The 14,300-nt window shown below is 37.4% G+C and overlaps 3 protein-coding genes and 1 long non-coding RNA gene across 4 annotated transcripts; 3 read left to right on the forward strand and 1 right to left on the reverse strand.

Annotated features, from left to right (window-relative positions):
- Positions 1–4,038: 4,038 nt before the first annotated feature.
- LOC124447175 lies at positions 4,039–4,985 on the reverse strand. The gene is made up of 2 exons (XR_006948644.1): positions 4,592–4,985; positions 4,039–4,212 (listed from the first exon to the last, which is right to left on the reverse strand). It is a non-coding gene; the product is annotated as an uncharacterized LOC124447175 (long non-coding RNA).
- A 1,138-nt stretch (positions 4,986–6,123) lies between these two features.
- LOC124445128 lies at positions 6,124–8,675 on the forward strand. The gene is made up of 5 exons (XM_046995835.1): positions 6,124–6,394; positions 6,492–6,724; positions 6,889–7,473; positions 7,562–8,421; positions 8,486–8,675. The coding sequence occupies exons 1-5, from the start codon at positions 6,202–6,204 to the stop codon at positions 8,673–8,675; spliced, it is 2,061 nt and encodes a 686-aa protein (XP_046851791.1). The 5' UTR covers positions 6,124–6,201.
- A 101-nt stretch (positions 8,676–8,776) lies between these two features.
- LOC124445130 lies at positions 8,777–11,821 on the forward strand. The gene is given in 4 exon segments (XM_046995837.1): positions 8,777–9,934; positions 9,937–10,059; positions 10,062–10,570; positions 11,354–11,821. Coding segments are annotated over 4 exon segments (2,208 nt in total). The 5' UTR covers positions 8,777–8,826.
- An 11-nt stretch (positions 11,822–11,832) lies between these two features.
- Positions 11,833–12,902, forward strand: LOC124445131. Its single transcript, XM_046995838.1, has one exon. It carries the CDS (start codon positions 11,833–11,835, stop codon positions 12,673–12,675), a length of 843 nt encoding a protein of 280 aa, XP_046851794.1. The 3' UTR covers positions 12,676–12,902.
- Positions 12,903–14,300: the final 1,398 nt, after the last annotated feature.

The raw sequence follows: 14,300 nt of genomic DNA on the forward strand, positions 1-14,300 counted from the left end.
GAAATGGAAAATCAATAAAAGCTTGTCTCTATCATGTTGCATCAACTGATACTAATCCTTGGCATCATCTTTGTCCTGATGGTGAGGACAGTTGGTGTGGCTATAAGAGGGAAAAGGACAACTACAAGCACAGAATAGGCATTCCTGAATGTATTGTTAAGGTCATTGAGCCCATATTTGAAGAACTGAGCGATGCTACTTTGTTAAACAATTGTACTCATGGCTTAACTCAAAATGTTAATGAATGTCTAAATAATATGATATGGGAACGATGTTCGAAGACTACATATGTTGAACAAGAACCTGTTGCTCTTGCAACATACTTGGCTATTCTTAAATTCAATGATGGGGACATAAATTTGTTAAAGGTATGAAGTGAACTGGACATAACTCCTGGAATGTTTACAAGTAAAGGAGCTCAAGAATGTGATCATCATCGAATAAAGTTGTCGGCAAAGAAGACCTCAGAGAAGGTGAAAAAGCAAAGAAAAACATTAAGAAACATTAGAAAGAATTATATTGACAATGCTAAACATAAGGAAGGAGTTACTTATGAAGCTGGCAATTTTTAGGGCTTCCAGAGGTATAATATAGGTTATGTAAACTTTAAATGTTGTTTTCTCATTTTTGGTGATTTTAGCACTTAGGAAAACTTTGTGACATCATATTATCTTTGTTATTTGTCAGAGATGCCTGAAATTTTGTAGATTGAAGGCTAGTAATATTATCTAGTGCTTGACATTTTTCAAATTTTGATATTTTGCATTGTTGATGAAATATTTACTCGTTATGTCATAAAATGTGTACCAAAAATGCAAAATTACTGAAGAAAATCAAATTTTGGAATATATTTTTGTTTATACAGAATTAATAAAAAATTGAAAAGTGTCAAGCACTAGATTATGTTCTAAGCTTTTAAAAAAAACATTACTCATTGAATTTGGATAATTGGTTCCCAAGATATCATGTTCGCAGCGAAGTTAATTTATTGGCTAATTAATGGCCGCCATGTTGGATAATTAGTGTAATTAGTGATTTTCTAATTTTTTTCCCATTAGTTAATTCTCTTCATTAAAGTCTTTCAAATACTGATAGTTTCTTATAACTATCTTTAAAAATGAAAAAATTCAATTTTTTGTATATGACCACCTTAAACAAAGTTAACTACTGCCTTATTTCAGGAATACTCAGCACCGCATGCATCATTGAATTACCCTGCCACGCCAACAAATATGGCAGAATTTTGCCACGCTCAAATATGCCTGGTGTGCAATATTAAAAAAAATCTCCGGTGTGCAGAAGACATACTTTCCAGCCTGGCAGTCATCCAGCCATTCGACAACATCCACATCCCGAATTTCCACTGGTTATCGCTTTCAAGACGTAGCTATGCTGGGTCAAATTTTATCAAAATGTGCCGTTTGCAAAGTCTGTTTGAAAGGTAGTTTACGGCTGTTAGAAAAACCTGGAGGATGTGGATTGGCTAAAACAATGTTGTTGCAATGTTCTAACTCTTCTTGTGATACCTGTACTGAGCTCCCAACCTCACAAAGAGTGGTCAAAGGTAAAGGTCGATTTTATGATGTGAATCGTCAAGTTACTTTGGCTATGAGAGTAATGGAAAGGAAAGATCAGCTTTGGTTAAATTTTGTGCTGTTATGGATATGCCAGGGCCAGCAGCAAAAAAATCCTATAATACCCATGTGAAGGCGATTTCCCGTGTTTCACAGGAAGTCGCTGAGTATGAAATGAAAAAAGCAGCAAAAGAACTGCGAGCCAAAAGCAATGTGGGCAAGCATAAAGCATTGGATATTGCAGTTTCATGTGATGGTACATGGGCAAGAAGAGGTTTTCAATCTCTATATGGTATGGTGTCTGCCATTGAAATTGATAGTGGTAAAGTCCTTGACTTTGAAGTGAAAAGTAAGGTGTGTTACCAATGCCGTTCCAAGAAACATCTTGACCCAGACTCAGAGGAGTATAATCATTGGATGGAAACCCATGGTCCTAAATGTAATGCCAACTTTGACAGATCTGCTAAAGCAATGGAAGCTGCTGGTGCAGTGGGAATCTGGCTACGGTCATTGGAGAAGCATAACTTGCGTTATGTTGATTTTGTAGGTGATGGCGATTCTTCCTCACATCGCGATGTTGTACGCTCAGACCCATATGGAGATGTGGAAGTACAAAAAATTGAATGTGTTGGACATATTCAAAAGAGGATGGGAGGAAGGCTTAGAAAAAAGAAAAGAGATTTGAGGAATACAAATTGTCTGATGGCAAAACAATTGGAGGTCGCAATCGTCTCACCGACAACCTAATTGATATGTTCCAAAGGTATTATGGGAAAGCTCTAAGGGAAAATAAGGGGAATATTGATGGCATGGAGAGGGCAGTAAAAGCTATTTGGCACCATTATGCTTCAACAAAAGACAAGCAAATGCACCAGTATTGCCCTGAGGGAGAAAATTCATGGTGTGGTTGGCAGAAAGATAAAGTTCTTGGAACAAAAACATTCCAACCAAAAAACATTGCTGCAGCAGTAATGAAAGAAATTTTGACTGTCTTTCAAGGCTTGTGTGAGTGATAGAAGTCTGTTGGATAGTGTGCTGGCTGGATTGTCTCAAAATAAAAATGAGGCTCTAAATCAACTTGTTTGAGACTTCTGTCCGAAGGAAGTTTTTAGCGGTCCAGAAACAGTGCGAAGCATGCTCGTTAGCAGTTTGCTTGTTCAATGGTGGTGCTAAGACACTTGAAACAATTCAAAGAGGATTGAACATTAAAGTAGGAAAGCATAGCAAAACTGGCTTTTCTTTAATCGACCAAAAGAGACTGTATGCAGCTGCTAAGGAAATGACAGATGAAGCAAAGCTTCGGCGTCAGATTTGTAGGAGTGAGAGGAAGAAGCGAACTGACCAAAATGAGAGACAAGAAGGAACTATGTATGAAAGTGGTACTTTTGGGAGCTAAACATTTATTTTAAAAACATTAATTGTTCATTTTTGAGGTTTTTACCCTTTATTCTATTATTTTATTGTATTTTATCCAAAAATTATCTAAAAATATTGCACTATATTTTCTGTCGTTATTTTGATTTGTGCGATTTGGGGCAGGTCGTTTAGAAGAACCAACAATCCAATCTTTATGAAAATTGGCATTTATATGTATTTTGAGGTGTAGAATGCAATGAAATACTTAAAAATGTGATAGGAGTAGAGTAGAATTAAGTAAAGATTGAGAAATAATGAATCATGGTGGTTGGCGATGGTTTTTGGTAACCATGGAAAATAGAACACTACTGTACTGATCAAAAATTATATCATTGCATTCTTCACCCTTTCTTGCATATTCAGTTAAAAAATGGTGTTGATGTGACTTTTGGTTCTTGAGATTGACCCGCCCTAAAAATACACTATGTTCACAAACAAGTTTCCATTGCTTGCTCCCCCCAGTTAAGCTATGAGTTTCCAACAAAATTTTTTTGTTGGATACATATAGCTTAAGACCTTGTCTTCAAACTTGTACTAGCCTAATTCTTTCAATAGCAATATAGTTGAAGTAATGTGGTATTGAACATAAGGTCTCAAAACCTGATTTTGAGGGTATCTACTACCTTAAGGTAGTCATCTGCTTTCAGACACGTTTTTTCAAATTTTTTTGGAAAATATTTTTTTGCAGTTTATGTTACTTTGATGATTATATTACTTGATGAACATAGGATCAATTTTCTATAGAATAATGCAAAATATCAAAAAAGCCACCAAAGAGACCATGTCTTAAATTTTTAACCTTAGCAACGCCATAGCAACGTGTTTCTACCCATATTTCACCCACAAAAAGCAAAAACATAGCTGTTTTTGAGCTGTACTTTTGGTGTATGTTATTCAGAGCTCTTAAGGAAAGATTCATCGTAATTGTAGGATTTAGTCGGCATAGCAACCAAGGTTGCCAGATTGGCCTTTTGGAGGCCAAATAACTCAAATTTGGCTTCTTTTTTCCTTGCTTGGCCTCAAAAAATAAATTTGGACATTTGGCTTCTTTTTGCTTCCCACAGATTTTTAATGTCATTACTACTAAGTTTCACAGTTCTTTCACAAAAGATAAACGAAATGGTTCTATTCTGTCACTACTTCCCAGGCTTTGCTCCGGTCATAGGCTCATAGCATCATTATATTTTGAACATGGCAGTCAAATGGAAAGCATCATATGAATCTGGAAGAAAATATACCAAAACGTGGGAGAGCAAATTTATTTCGCTTTCGAAAGCATCAGATAGAAGTGAAGATGGGTATTGTAAGCTTTGCCATACTCAAATAAAGCCCAAACTATGAAATTTAACAAAGCACGAAAAGAGTGATAAGCACGTGCAACGGGTGAAAGCTTCAACGTCAGTAAGGCCAATCCAAGTTGTGCGAAACTTAACGATCGCCGACGAAGTAAAACGTACAGAAATTGAGCTAGCTGTGACAATGGCGTGTCATTCTTCTATTCTAACCATGGATCATCTTGGGGAGATTATAGCTCGAAATGCAACGGGAAGTAGACTCGAAAACATAAAGATACATCGTACGAAATGCATAAAAATTCTTACCAATGTAGTCAGTCCTGCGCTGAACAAAGAATTAATTGCTGATGTGAAAGGAAAGAAGTTCTCTTTAATCGTCGATGAGACTACCGATGTTTCTACAGCCAAACAGCTCTGTGTCATCATTCAGTATTACAGCAGGGTGGAGAAGAATATCGTCGCAGCCTTTGTGGACCTTGTCAATGTTGCTTGTGCTTGTGCAGATGACCTTTTTTATGCCATCCAAAATTTCCTTCGTGAAATTGACCTTGAGGTACTTATTCCCCTTCCAAATCAGGCGTAAGTTTCAAAAAATGAAAAAAACAATTTCGTTTGTTTTGGATACATTGAGTATTGTAGGTTATGATTTTGAAGTTTATTTTGTAAAATATTTCATCAAAATACTTGAAAAAGTAAAAAAACTGACACTGTTTAATAATTTGGGCCTTAGCAACGCCTTAGTAACCAAAAAGGGCTTCCTAATATCCACCAAAAACTCTCTGAAACCATTTTCATTCCTTGCTACTTTTGACGTATGTTATTAACAAGGTCTTTCGGCTCGTTTTGTCGTAATTCTGTGGTAAATAGCTGTTTGGGGGATGGTATAAAGCTATAAAGAACAGCGTGGCGATCGGGAAGTGTGAGAAATTACGTTCCTTCAATAATCTTTGAATTCTAACATTTTTGTGCTGGGAAAGTTATAATTTTTTGTTTGAAAAATCATTCTCTTTGGTTTTTCTTCTTAATATAATGGGAAATAGTCGCAATAGAAGTAGAAAAAGGGTGAAAATTACCCCTAGAAAACCAGCTAAGAAATTCAAATATGGCGATGATCATGTTGAAAACACTTGTCCTTCTGGCGTCGAAATTGGGGATCAAAGTGCAGATTATGGAGTTGAGCGTGATCATATAGACTCGATAAAAGAAGGCACAATATTTATCGATTTGTCTGTGTTGTTTGGCGTTTTTGAAGACGTTTTGAAATGCCCAGAATGCGGAGATGATACAACAGCTCACATTGATTTAAACAAAAAACATGGATTTTCCCAGTATGTTGTTTTGGACTGTCGAGATCCGAGATGTGATTGGAAGCATTGCTTTCATACGTCTAAAAAACATGGGCGCTCGTTTGAAATCAACGTCCGATCTGTGCTAGCGTTTCGAGAAATCGGAAAAGGGCACAATGCCATGTAGTCCGGAGGATAAGCTCCGAAAATTGGTCAGATTGTTCAAACATGTGAAGAAAGCATGAAACTTACCACAAATTGCTAATTTGATTTATAGATCAAAATAAAAGTGAGACCCCAGCAGGATCAGCTTGTTTAGGGTACTTTTGAGCCGATTAAAAGTTTGGTCAGCGGCTTAAATCGCGGGCTTAATGAGGCTTTTATAAAACCGTTTTAAATATAAAAATGTTAAATAAAAATGTTGTATTTTATATAAAAACAACAAAACACCATGAAAATTCCGGTAAAAATTAATTAATTGTCGAAAGTTACCCTTTTTAAAGGTTATTTCGAAAACTGCATAAATTTTGGGCTCCTGTGGCAAAAGCCTGGTCGCCTAGTTAATTTGGCATTTCCAGACGATATAGTGCTATTTCTCGATAATTTTTTTGATTATTTTTCGCTTTTAAAATGTCTTTAAACTGGAACCTTTGTGCCTTATGTCAAAAAGACACAAAAGAAAAGATTTTATGTCCGGAAAAAGCTTCAAATACTTTACTTGCTGGCTCAAGTTACAAGACAATTGCAGAAAACTTGAAAGAATTCGAGAAACTTGATTCGCTACCTATTAACATTCCACTTTCTTCTCTTGATGATGGCAGAGGTAAGGAATTCCTAATCAATTAAAAGTGAAATAAACTCACAGATCAACTATGAGCCATAAATTGTACTTATTTAGCCTTATAATAATACTTTAACAGGCATTGAAAATACTTTAAGAAATCACAGAGCATCATGGCACAAATCGTGCTATAATAAATGCAATACGCTAAAGCTTCAGCGGGCACAAAAGCGCAAAAGTGAAGAGGAATTTTCAACTGAGGATCCAGCAATATTAGGAGCTACTAGTCCAGCTAAAACAAGAAGAAAGACATTTGAATTGTCAAGTAAGAGTAGCAATGCTTTATCATGTTTTTCTGTGATTGCACAGAGGGTGATTTGCATAAAGCAGAAACCATGTCAATTACCAATAATGTTCAATCAGCGGCCGAGACGCTTCAAGATTACAAACTGTTAGCAAAATTAGCACAAGGTGATATGCATGCAAGAGATGCATATTACCATAAATCATGCTTGACATCTCTCTATAACCGTCAGAGAAGCAAATTAAACCAACCACAAGATAGTGCTGTTGATGATAAAAATGAAATAACACCTGAGGCAATAGCCCTTGCAGAATTAAGCCTATATATTAGTGAAAGCCTGGCAGCTGGTGAAGCAGTTTTCAAGATGTCTCAATTGTCAGAGCTCTATTGTTCAAGACTTGAACAATTAGGAGTAGAAGTGAAAGGACGTATCAACTCCACAAGACTGAAAGAACGACTTCTCACTCAAATACCAGAGCTGCATGCATTTAAAGATGGTAAAGATGTGAAGCTGGCAATGCCAAATGATATTGGAACAGCTATGGCTTTTGTACACAATAGGAACCTAGACACCGCTGCATTGTACCTTGCAAAAGCTGCTAGTATAGTACGAAAAAAAATGTTCTTGAAAAGGGAACCCTTTGAAGGCACGTTTACACCAGAATGCCAACAACAAGCAGTCCCCGATAGTTTACTTGCCCTGATAAATATGATTTTAGAGGGTCCAAATATAAATAATCAAAAGAAACAAGAGGTGTCAGGAGCCAGTGCCGCTTTAACGATTTCCCAACTGCTAATATTTAATTCAGTAAAGCATGTACGATCAGGTGCTAGCAATGCCATTCGACATGACAAGTCAAGAGAGACACCATTAACCACTTCCACGGCGCTCGTTGTCCATGCAGAAACAAGAAAAAACATTGGTCGACAAGTTTTATAAGCTAGGTCTTTGCATTTCTTATGACAGACTAATGCAGATATCTGCAGATCTGGGAAACAAGTGTTGCAAACTGTATGAGAAGGAGGGTGTTGTATGTCCTCCAAAATTAAGAAAGAATATCTTTACTACAGGCCAAGTTGACAATATCGATCACAATCCGTCCTCAAGAACCGCTAAAAATTCATTTCATGGAACAGCAATTTCCCTTACACAACATCCTTCTCTTGACTCACAAGGAGAAGAACGAGAACAAGTGCCACAGGATAACACTCCCACAAAGTCAAAGGTCGTCAACAGTTTACCTGAATTCTATACAACTGTAACTCCTGTCACAGATGAAGGTAAAAAGGATCTCTTTTGTCCCAAAGTCACTGGCTCTTTTAAACCTAAACAAGACCTGATAAATAAAAGCATCAAGGAAGAGGAGAAATGGCTAAAAAGGGTCGACGAACTTTTACTCAAAGAAAAGCTTGAAGAAAAGGATTACTTATCATGGTCAGCTTACTTTGCATCTGAGCAAAACGTAGTTTTGAGGCCCAATGCAATCACCTCTTTATTGCCACTTTTTGAAGACAATGCTCATACTATGGCTATGATAAAGCATGCAATGAAAACCGTCAAAGAATCTACTAAGTTCTTAAACCCTAATCAAACTCCTGTTATAGCGATGGACCAACCACTCTATGCACTCGCTAAGCAAATACAGTGGAACAACAAAAATGAATTCGGTGAAGATAAGTACATGGTAATGATGGGTGGCCTGCATATTGAGATGGCAATATTAAAGATGATTGGACATTGGTTAACTAACAGTGGGTGGGCAAGGTATGGTGTAGATTTGTTGTTTTATAATCTCAATCTAATAACTAACATATATTTTACTTTGAAGTGCTCTAATTCATGCTGAGGTTATGACAAGTGGAAGAGCGGATTCTGTTTTGAAAGGATCGCACGTGACGAGATCTCGCTATGTCCACCAAGTAAGTGCCTGTGCAATTTACCTTATGCAGAAAATTGCTTACCAGGAGTACATCGAAAGTTGTGAAGACAAGCCCCCAAAAGTTATGAAGCTTGGATAAAAGAACAAAGTGAGCTTTGCCCGCAATTCAAATACTGGGCGACAGTATTAGACCTCGAAATTCTTCTACTGCAGTTTGTTAAGGCTACCAGAGAGGTAACTTCCAAGTCTACTTACAAGTGCTTGGAAAGGTACTTCCTTGGTTTTTTGCGATGAACTTGTCTAACTACTCTAGATGGTTGCCAGTACATGTGAGAGATCTCTTACGATTAGAGAAAACGCATCCTACTCTTTTTACAGAGTTTAGTGCACATGGAAAATTTGTGGTTCAGAAGTCCCAACATCGTTTTTCTATGATGTCCCTTGACCAAAACCACGAGCAAGAGAACGAAATGATAAAAGGTGATGGTGGAGCAGTGGGCCTCACCGAGTGCCCAACGGCCCTAAGACGTTGGATGATCGCAGGACCTGAAATTGCAAGACTGGTAAGAGAGTTTGAGTGTTCCTTTGGCGTTCAGTGTTCTACAAAGAACATTACTCACCACGAACAGACACCATCTGTCCAAAAGAACTTTGCAAAAGATGTAAAATCAATGTCTGCTGCATTAAAGGAGTTTGGAAACCCCTTTATGGAAAATAGCAAGGATCTGATTGTCGTAGATACGAAAGAAATAGAGCCTGAGTGTGTTATAGAGTCGATTTATACAGCTCGAAAGATCGGAGAAGCACAATACACTAAGTACGTCGAAGAGAGACTTGAAAAGTGTAACACACCAATAACTGACACAATTGAACGCAATAAGCTTCCACTTTTTGGAACATCAGTACCAACGACAACCAACAAGACGAAACTTCAAGTCACAACATTAAAGAATGACTGCAATCTTTTTGCAAGGTTGTACATTGCTTGTCAGTCAAGAGAAGGGAATCTCCAAGAATTTTTTAAGCATGAAAACCAGAGTACTCCTCCTTCATTATCATCAGGGGACAAGATGCGAAGTGGCCAGAAATCAGAATTGATTGATTGTCTCGAAGCTGATGTGCAGACCACCTGTCCAAATGTTGATGTCAAAATCTTGGATGCCGCAGCTATTGTAAACATGCTTAGCCCAGGGAAGTGTAAGACCTTTCAAGAATACTCCAAATCAGTGTTTGTTCCTTATATTGTTCAACAAGCAAATGGTATTAGAAGAATAGATCTTGTTTGGGACCGTTATATACCCGACAGCCTTAAGCAGGGTACTCGTTCATCGCGAGGCGCTGTAGGGGCAAGAAGAAGAGTATGTGACATGGCTGTGATCCCTGCAAACTGGAAATCATTTTAAGATCAGATGACAACAAACAAGAACTTTTCAAGTACCTCAGTCAGGCAGCAACATCGATTCAACTGCCAAATGTTACAATTGTAAGCACTTTTGAGGAAGACATAATAAGTTCGAAGCCAATCGAAAAGATGAGTTAGCTCCCTGCAATCACGAGGAGGCCGATACGCGCATTTTCATTCATGCAAACCATGCAGCGAAAGGTGGAATGAGGAAAATTGTCATAAGAACTGTAGACACAGATGTTGTTGTGTTAGCAATAGCAAACGTGCACAAGTTAGATGTAGATGAACTTTGGATTGCTTTTGGTGTTGGTAAACACATGAGGTACTTACCAATTCATAACATTACACAAAGCTCGTTGAGTAGGGAGCAATGTGAAGCCCTACCCTTCTTTCATGCTGTCACTGGTTGTGATACTGTGTCGTTCTTTGCTGGAAAAGGTAAAAAGACTGCATTTCAAGCCTGGAAGTCTTTTCCTGATGTTACCAGTGTGTTTCAGCTTCTTTCATCTCCAAAAGAATCCATCTCAGAAGAAGAAATGGAAAAATTGAAAGATTTATCATTATTATGTATTCCCGCACATGCCCGCTCTCCAACATCAATGATGCTAGACAAGCTATATTTGCACAAGGTACTAAGACAATCGACCACATTCCACCAACCCAAGCCTCCTTGGTACAGCACATTCGGAGGGCAACATATCAGGCTGGTCATGTTTGGGGTCAGTCGTTAGTTTCAGTTCAACAGTTACCGCTTCCTTCGCAGTGGGGATGGCAAAATAATGGCAGATGGATTCCTACATGGAGCACTCTTCCAGAGGCTTCCAAAGCGTGCAACGAACTGGTGCACTGTGGTTGCAAGAAAGCATGTAGGGGCTTGTGCAAATGTACCAAGTCCAATCTTCCATGCACAGCATTGTGCAAATGTGGTGGTAGCTGTTACCAAGATTAATAAGTAAGTAATATTCCCTAAATAATCCCGAAAATGAATCAAAAGAATACACTGCAGTGAAGACGACAGGTGATACAATATCATTATTAAACATTTTCATGCTCTTGTAAAATTTAATAACACCAATAAATCAAGAAATCCCAAATATTCTTCTCATTTTTATTGAAAGTATGTGAAATTTACTGGTATAAATGACAATTTATACGAATTATATATCGCTTAATAATACTTACTTCCAAGAGGATATAAATGCGATGAGAACTAAATTGTTTTGTCGATTTTCTTTTTATTTGAAATGGGATCCCTGTGCCTTTACTATTAAAATATATGGCAAAATTTGTTGATAATTTTCTCGGAAACAAAAAGGTATTTTGCTGGGGTCTCACCTCTATTTTAATTTCATTGATAAACTAATGCAAAATAGTGAATTTGAGACTTTCTTCATGAATTTGAACAATGCTAGGTCTTATACTCCGGACTAATGCAAACATTTGCCAAGGTAATGAATATGCCTCCTCCACCCACTCGAAAGAACTTCACGAAGATTCAGAACAAACAACTTTTCCCAATAATCGAACAACTGGCAAACGATAGCATGACAACAAATGCATTTAAAGTGAAAGAAGCATGTGGAAATGATGAAGGAGAATGTGGAATATCCCTGGATGGAACATGGCAGAAAAGAGGTCATGCGTCACACAATGGTGTGGTTACTGCTATTTCTCTATCCACAAAGAAATGTGTTGATGTGGAAGTTCTTTCAGATAAATGTAAAGAGTGTCAAAAATGGAAAAAGAAACAAAGTGATCCAAGGTATGAAGTGTGGAAAGCCAACCACCTCTGCAAAATTAATCACTCTGGTAGTTCCAACAGTATGGAAACAGTTGGAGCAGTTAGAATTTTGAAAGATCAGTGGCGACACGAGGACTAAAATATATTCACATGCTTGGTGATGGTGATTCCTCTACTTATAACAATATTGTTGATAGGAAACCCTATGGAGATGAGCTAATACCAATTAAATTAGAGTGTATTGGTCATGTCCAGAAACGAGTTGGGAGCAGGTTGCGGAGGTTGAAGAATGCTAATAAAGGTGTAAAACTTCAGGATGGAAAAGGTTTAGCTGGTAAAGGAAGATTGAAAGATGGAAAAATAGACATTTTACAAAACTACTATGGTCTGGCAGGAAGAAACAATCTCAATGATGTTGAAAAAATGGCTAGGGATATAAAGGCTTCTTTGTATCATGTTGCATCCACAGACGCCAACCCACAACATCAGCTTTGTCCGGATGGAGAAAACAGTTGGTGTCAGTATAAGGTCAGCCCAGAAACATACAAACATAAGAATGGTTTAGCTAAATGTATTGTTGAACTAATTGAACCAGTTTTTGACAGTTTATGTGACCAAAGGCTATTGGAGAAATGCACGCATGGTTTAACACAAAACGTTAATGAATGTTTAAATGGGTTGATTTGGGAGAGATGTCCTAAGTCAACTTATGCAGAGAAAGAAACTGTTGCACTTGCCACATATTTAGCAGTGCTAAAGTTCAATGATGGAGATATTTTCTTTATAAAGATCTTTGAAGATTTGAATATAACACCAGGAAAATTTTCTTGCGAAGCAACCAAAGTGTGCGACATCAATAGAAACAAATGTTCCACAAAACAGAAAACAGAAACAGTAAAGAACAGAAGAAAATTTCTAAGACACCAAAGGAAAAGTTATATGGACAAAGCTGAGGCTATTGAAGGGCCAACTTATGAAAAGGGGGGGTTCTAAGGCACTTTACAGATATATATTATAAAAGGAAACTTTAAATTGCTCTTTTCTGCATTCATTGATTTTACAAGAATGGGTAGTTTTTGTGACATCATAATTTTGTTGGAATTTGATGCAGAAAATTGAAATTTGGTATGTAGATAAAACACAACTTAAACTAGTGCCTGACGTTTTTAAAATTTAAAATTTCTTAATTATGTTTTAATTATCATGTATTTGCATATTAATTAGTGGGGAGTTTTATGAAAAATTTAGATTTTCTTCAATATTTTTTTATAAAAAAGGATTTTTGAAAAAATAAAAACGTCAGGCACTAGATTATGTTCTAAGCTTTCCAAAAATGTATCATTTATGATATTTAACTTGTTCAATTGCACAAAATCATGTCACGCGTCAGTGCTAATTAGCCGGCCGCCATATTGGCTCATTAGTGTAATTAACAAGAATGTGAAAATTTTTTTTTCTCAATTAGTTTCCCCAGTCAATGCAATTCAGAAAATGCCAAAATTCATATTATTTCATGTAAATTGTACAAAAATCCATTGAAGGGGTATAAGTACCTTGAATTGGTTGACTGCATTGGGTATGCCGGTGATGGTGCTTCTGTTATGGTCGGCAAACATGACTCAGTGTGGACAAGGCTTGAAGCTGTTGCCCCGAATTGCATCAAATTGACGTGTGTCTGCCATTCGTTGTCGTTATGCGTCCAACATGCTTTTGAAAAGCTTCCATCCAGCCTTGGATTCCTTCTAGCAGAAATTCCAAAGTGGTTTTCCAAAAGCACTATACGACGCGAAGCATACAAGTTATTTTATGAAACAATGAGTCCCGATGACGACCAATTACCACCATTTGAGAAGTATTCAGCAACACGTTGGTTGGTGAAAGGAAAGTTGATCTTCCGTCTTTTGGCTAATTGGAACGAGCTCCAAGCTTATTTTGCTGTAGCGAAACCAGCAAATACACAGAATGCCTGTTACAAAGCACGTACCCTTCTGGACATGCTCAACGATCCAATTGTCTATCTATATTTTCATTTCGTGTCGCCTCTAGTTACTGAATTCGAACGAGTAAATGCATTCTTCCAAAGCTACCGATGCCGATCCCGAAGAGATGTTCACTGAATTGGATACACATCATAAGTCTCTGCGTGGAAGAGTTTTCGACATACAAGGCAAGCAACTCGCCATTGAAAAAGTAGATTTTGGTGGGAAGTTCTTGTGTGAAGCAACAAAATATGTCTCTTCTCAAAAGAACAAGGTTGTTGCTCAAGCAAAAGTTCTTGATTTGAAAAAACGATGCTTAGATTTTCTTATCGAAGCTTTAAATCAAGTTGAAATGCGTATACCTGCCACAAAAAACATATTCAAAGAATTAAGCGTCCTTCATCCAAGAAAAGTATTAGATGAAGCAACCAGACCTCCTTTATGTCAGCTGCCACTTCCAAATCTACGATATGAGAAACTCAACGAGATCGAAGAGCAGTACCGGAAGATCGTTCACCGTGACTGGAAAGAAGATTCAACCTTTGATGGAACTATTCCAGATACAGCGGCTGCATTTTGGTCATGCATCGTCGACTTTCAAACTTCACTCGGAGACAAGCCATTTGAGCAGTTAGCAAC

Source organism: Xenia sp. Carnegie-2017, unplaced genomic scaffold (genome assembly GCF_021976095.1).
Source record: "Xenia sp. Carnegie-2017 unplaced genomic scaffold, XeniaSp_v1 HiC_scaffold_22, whole genome shotgun sequence".
In the NCBI taxonomy this organism is placed as follows: domain Eukaryota; kingdom Metazoa; phylum Cnidaria; class Anthozoa; order Malacalcyonacea; family Xeniidae; genus Xenia; species Xenia sp. Carnegie-2017.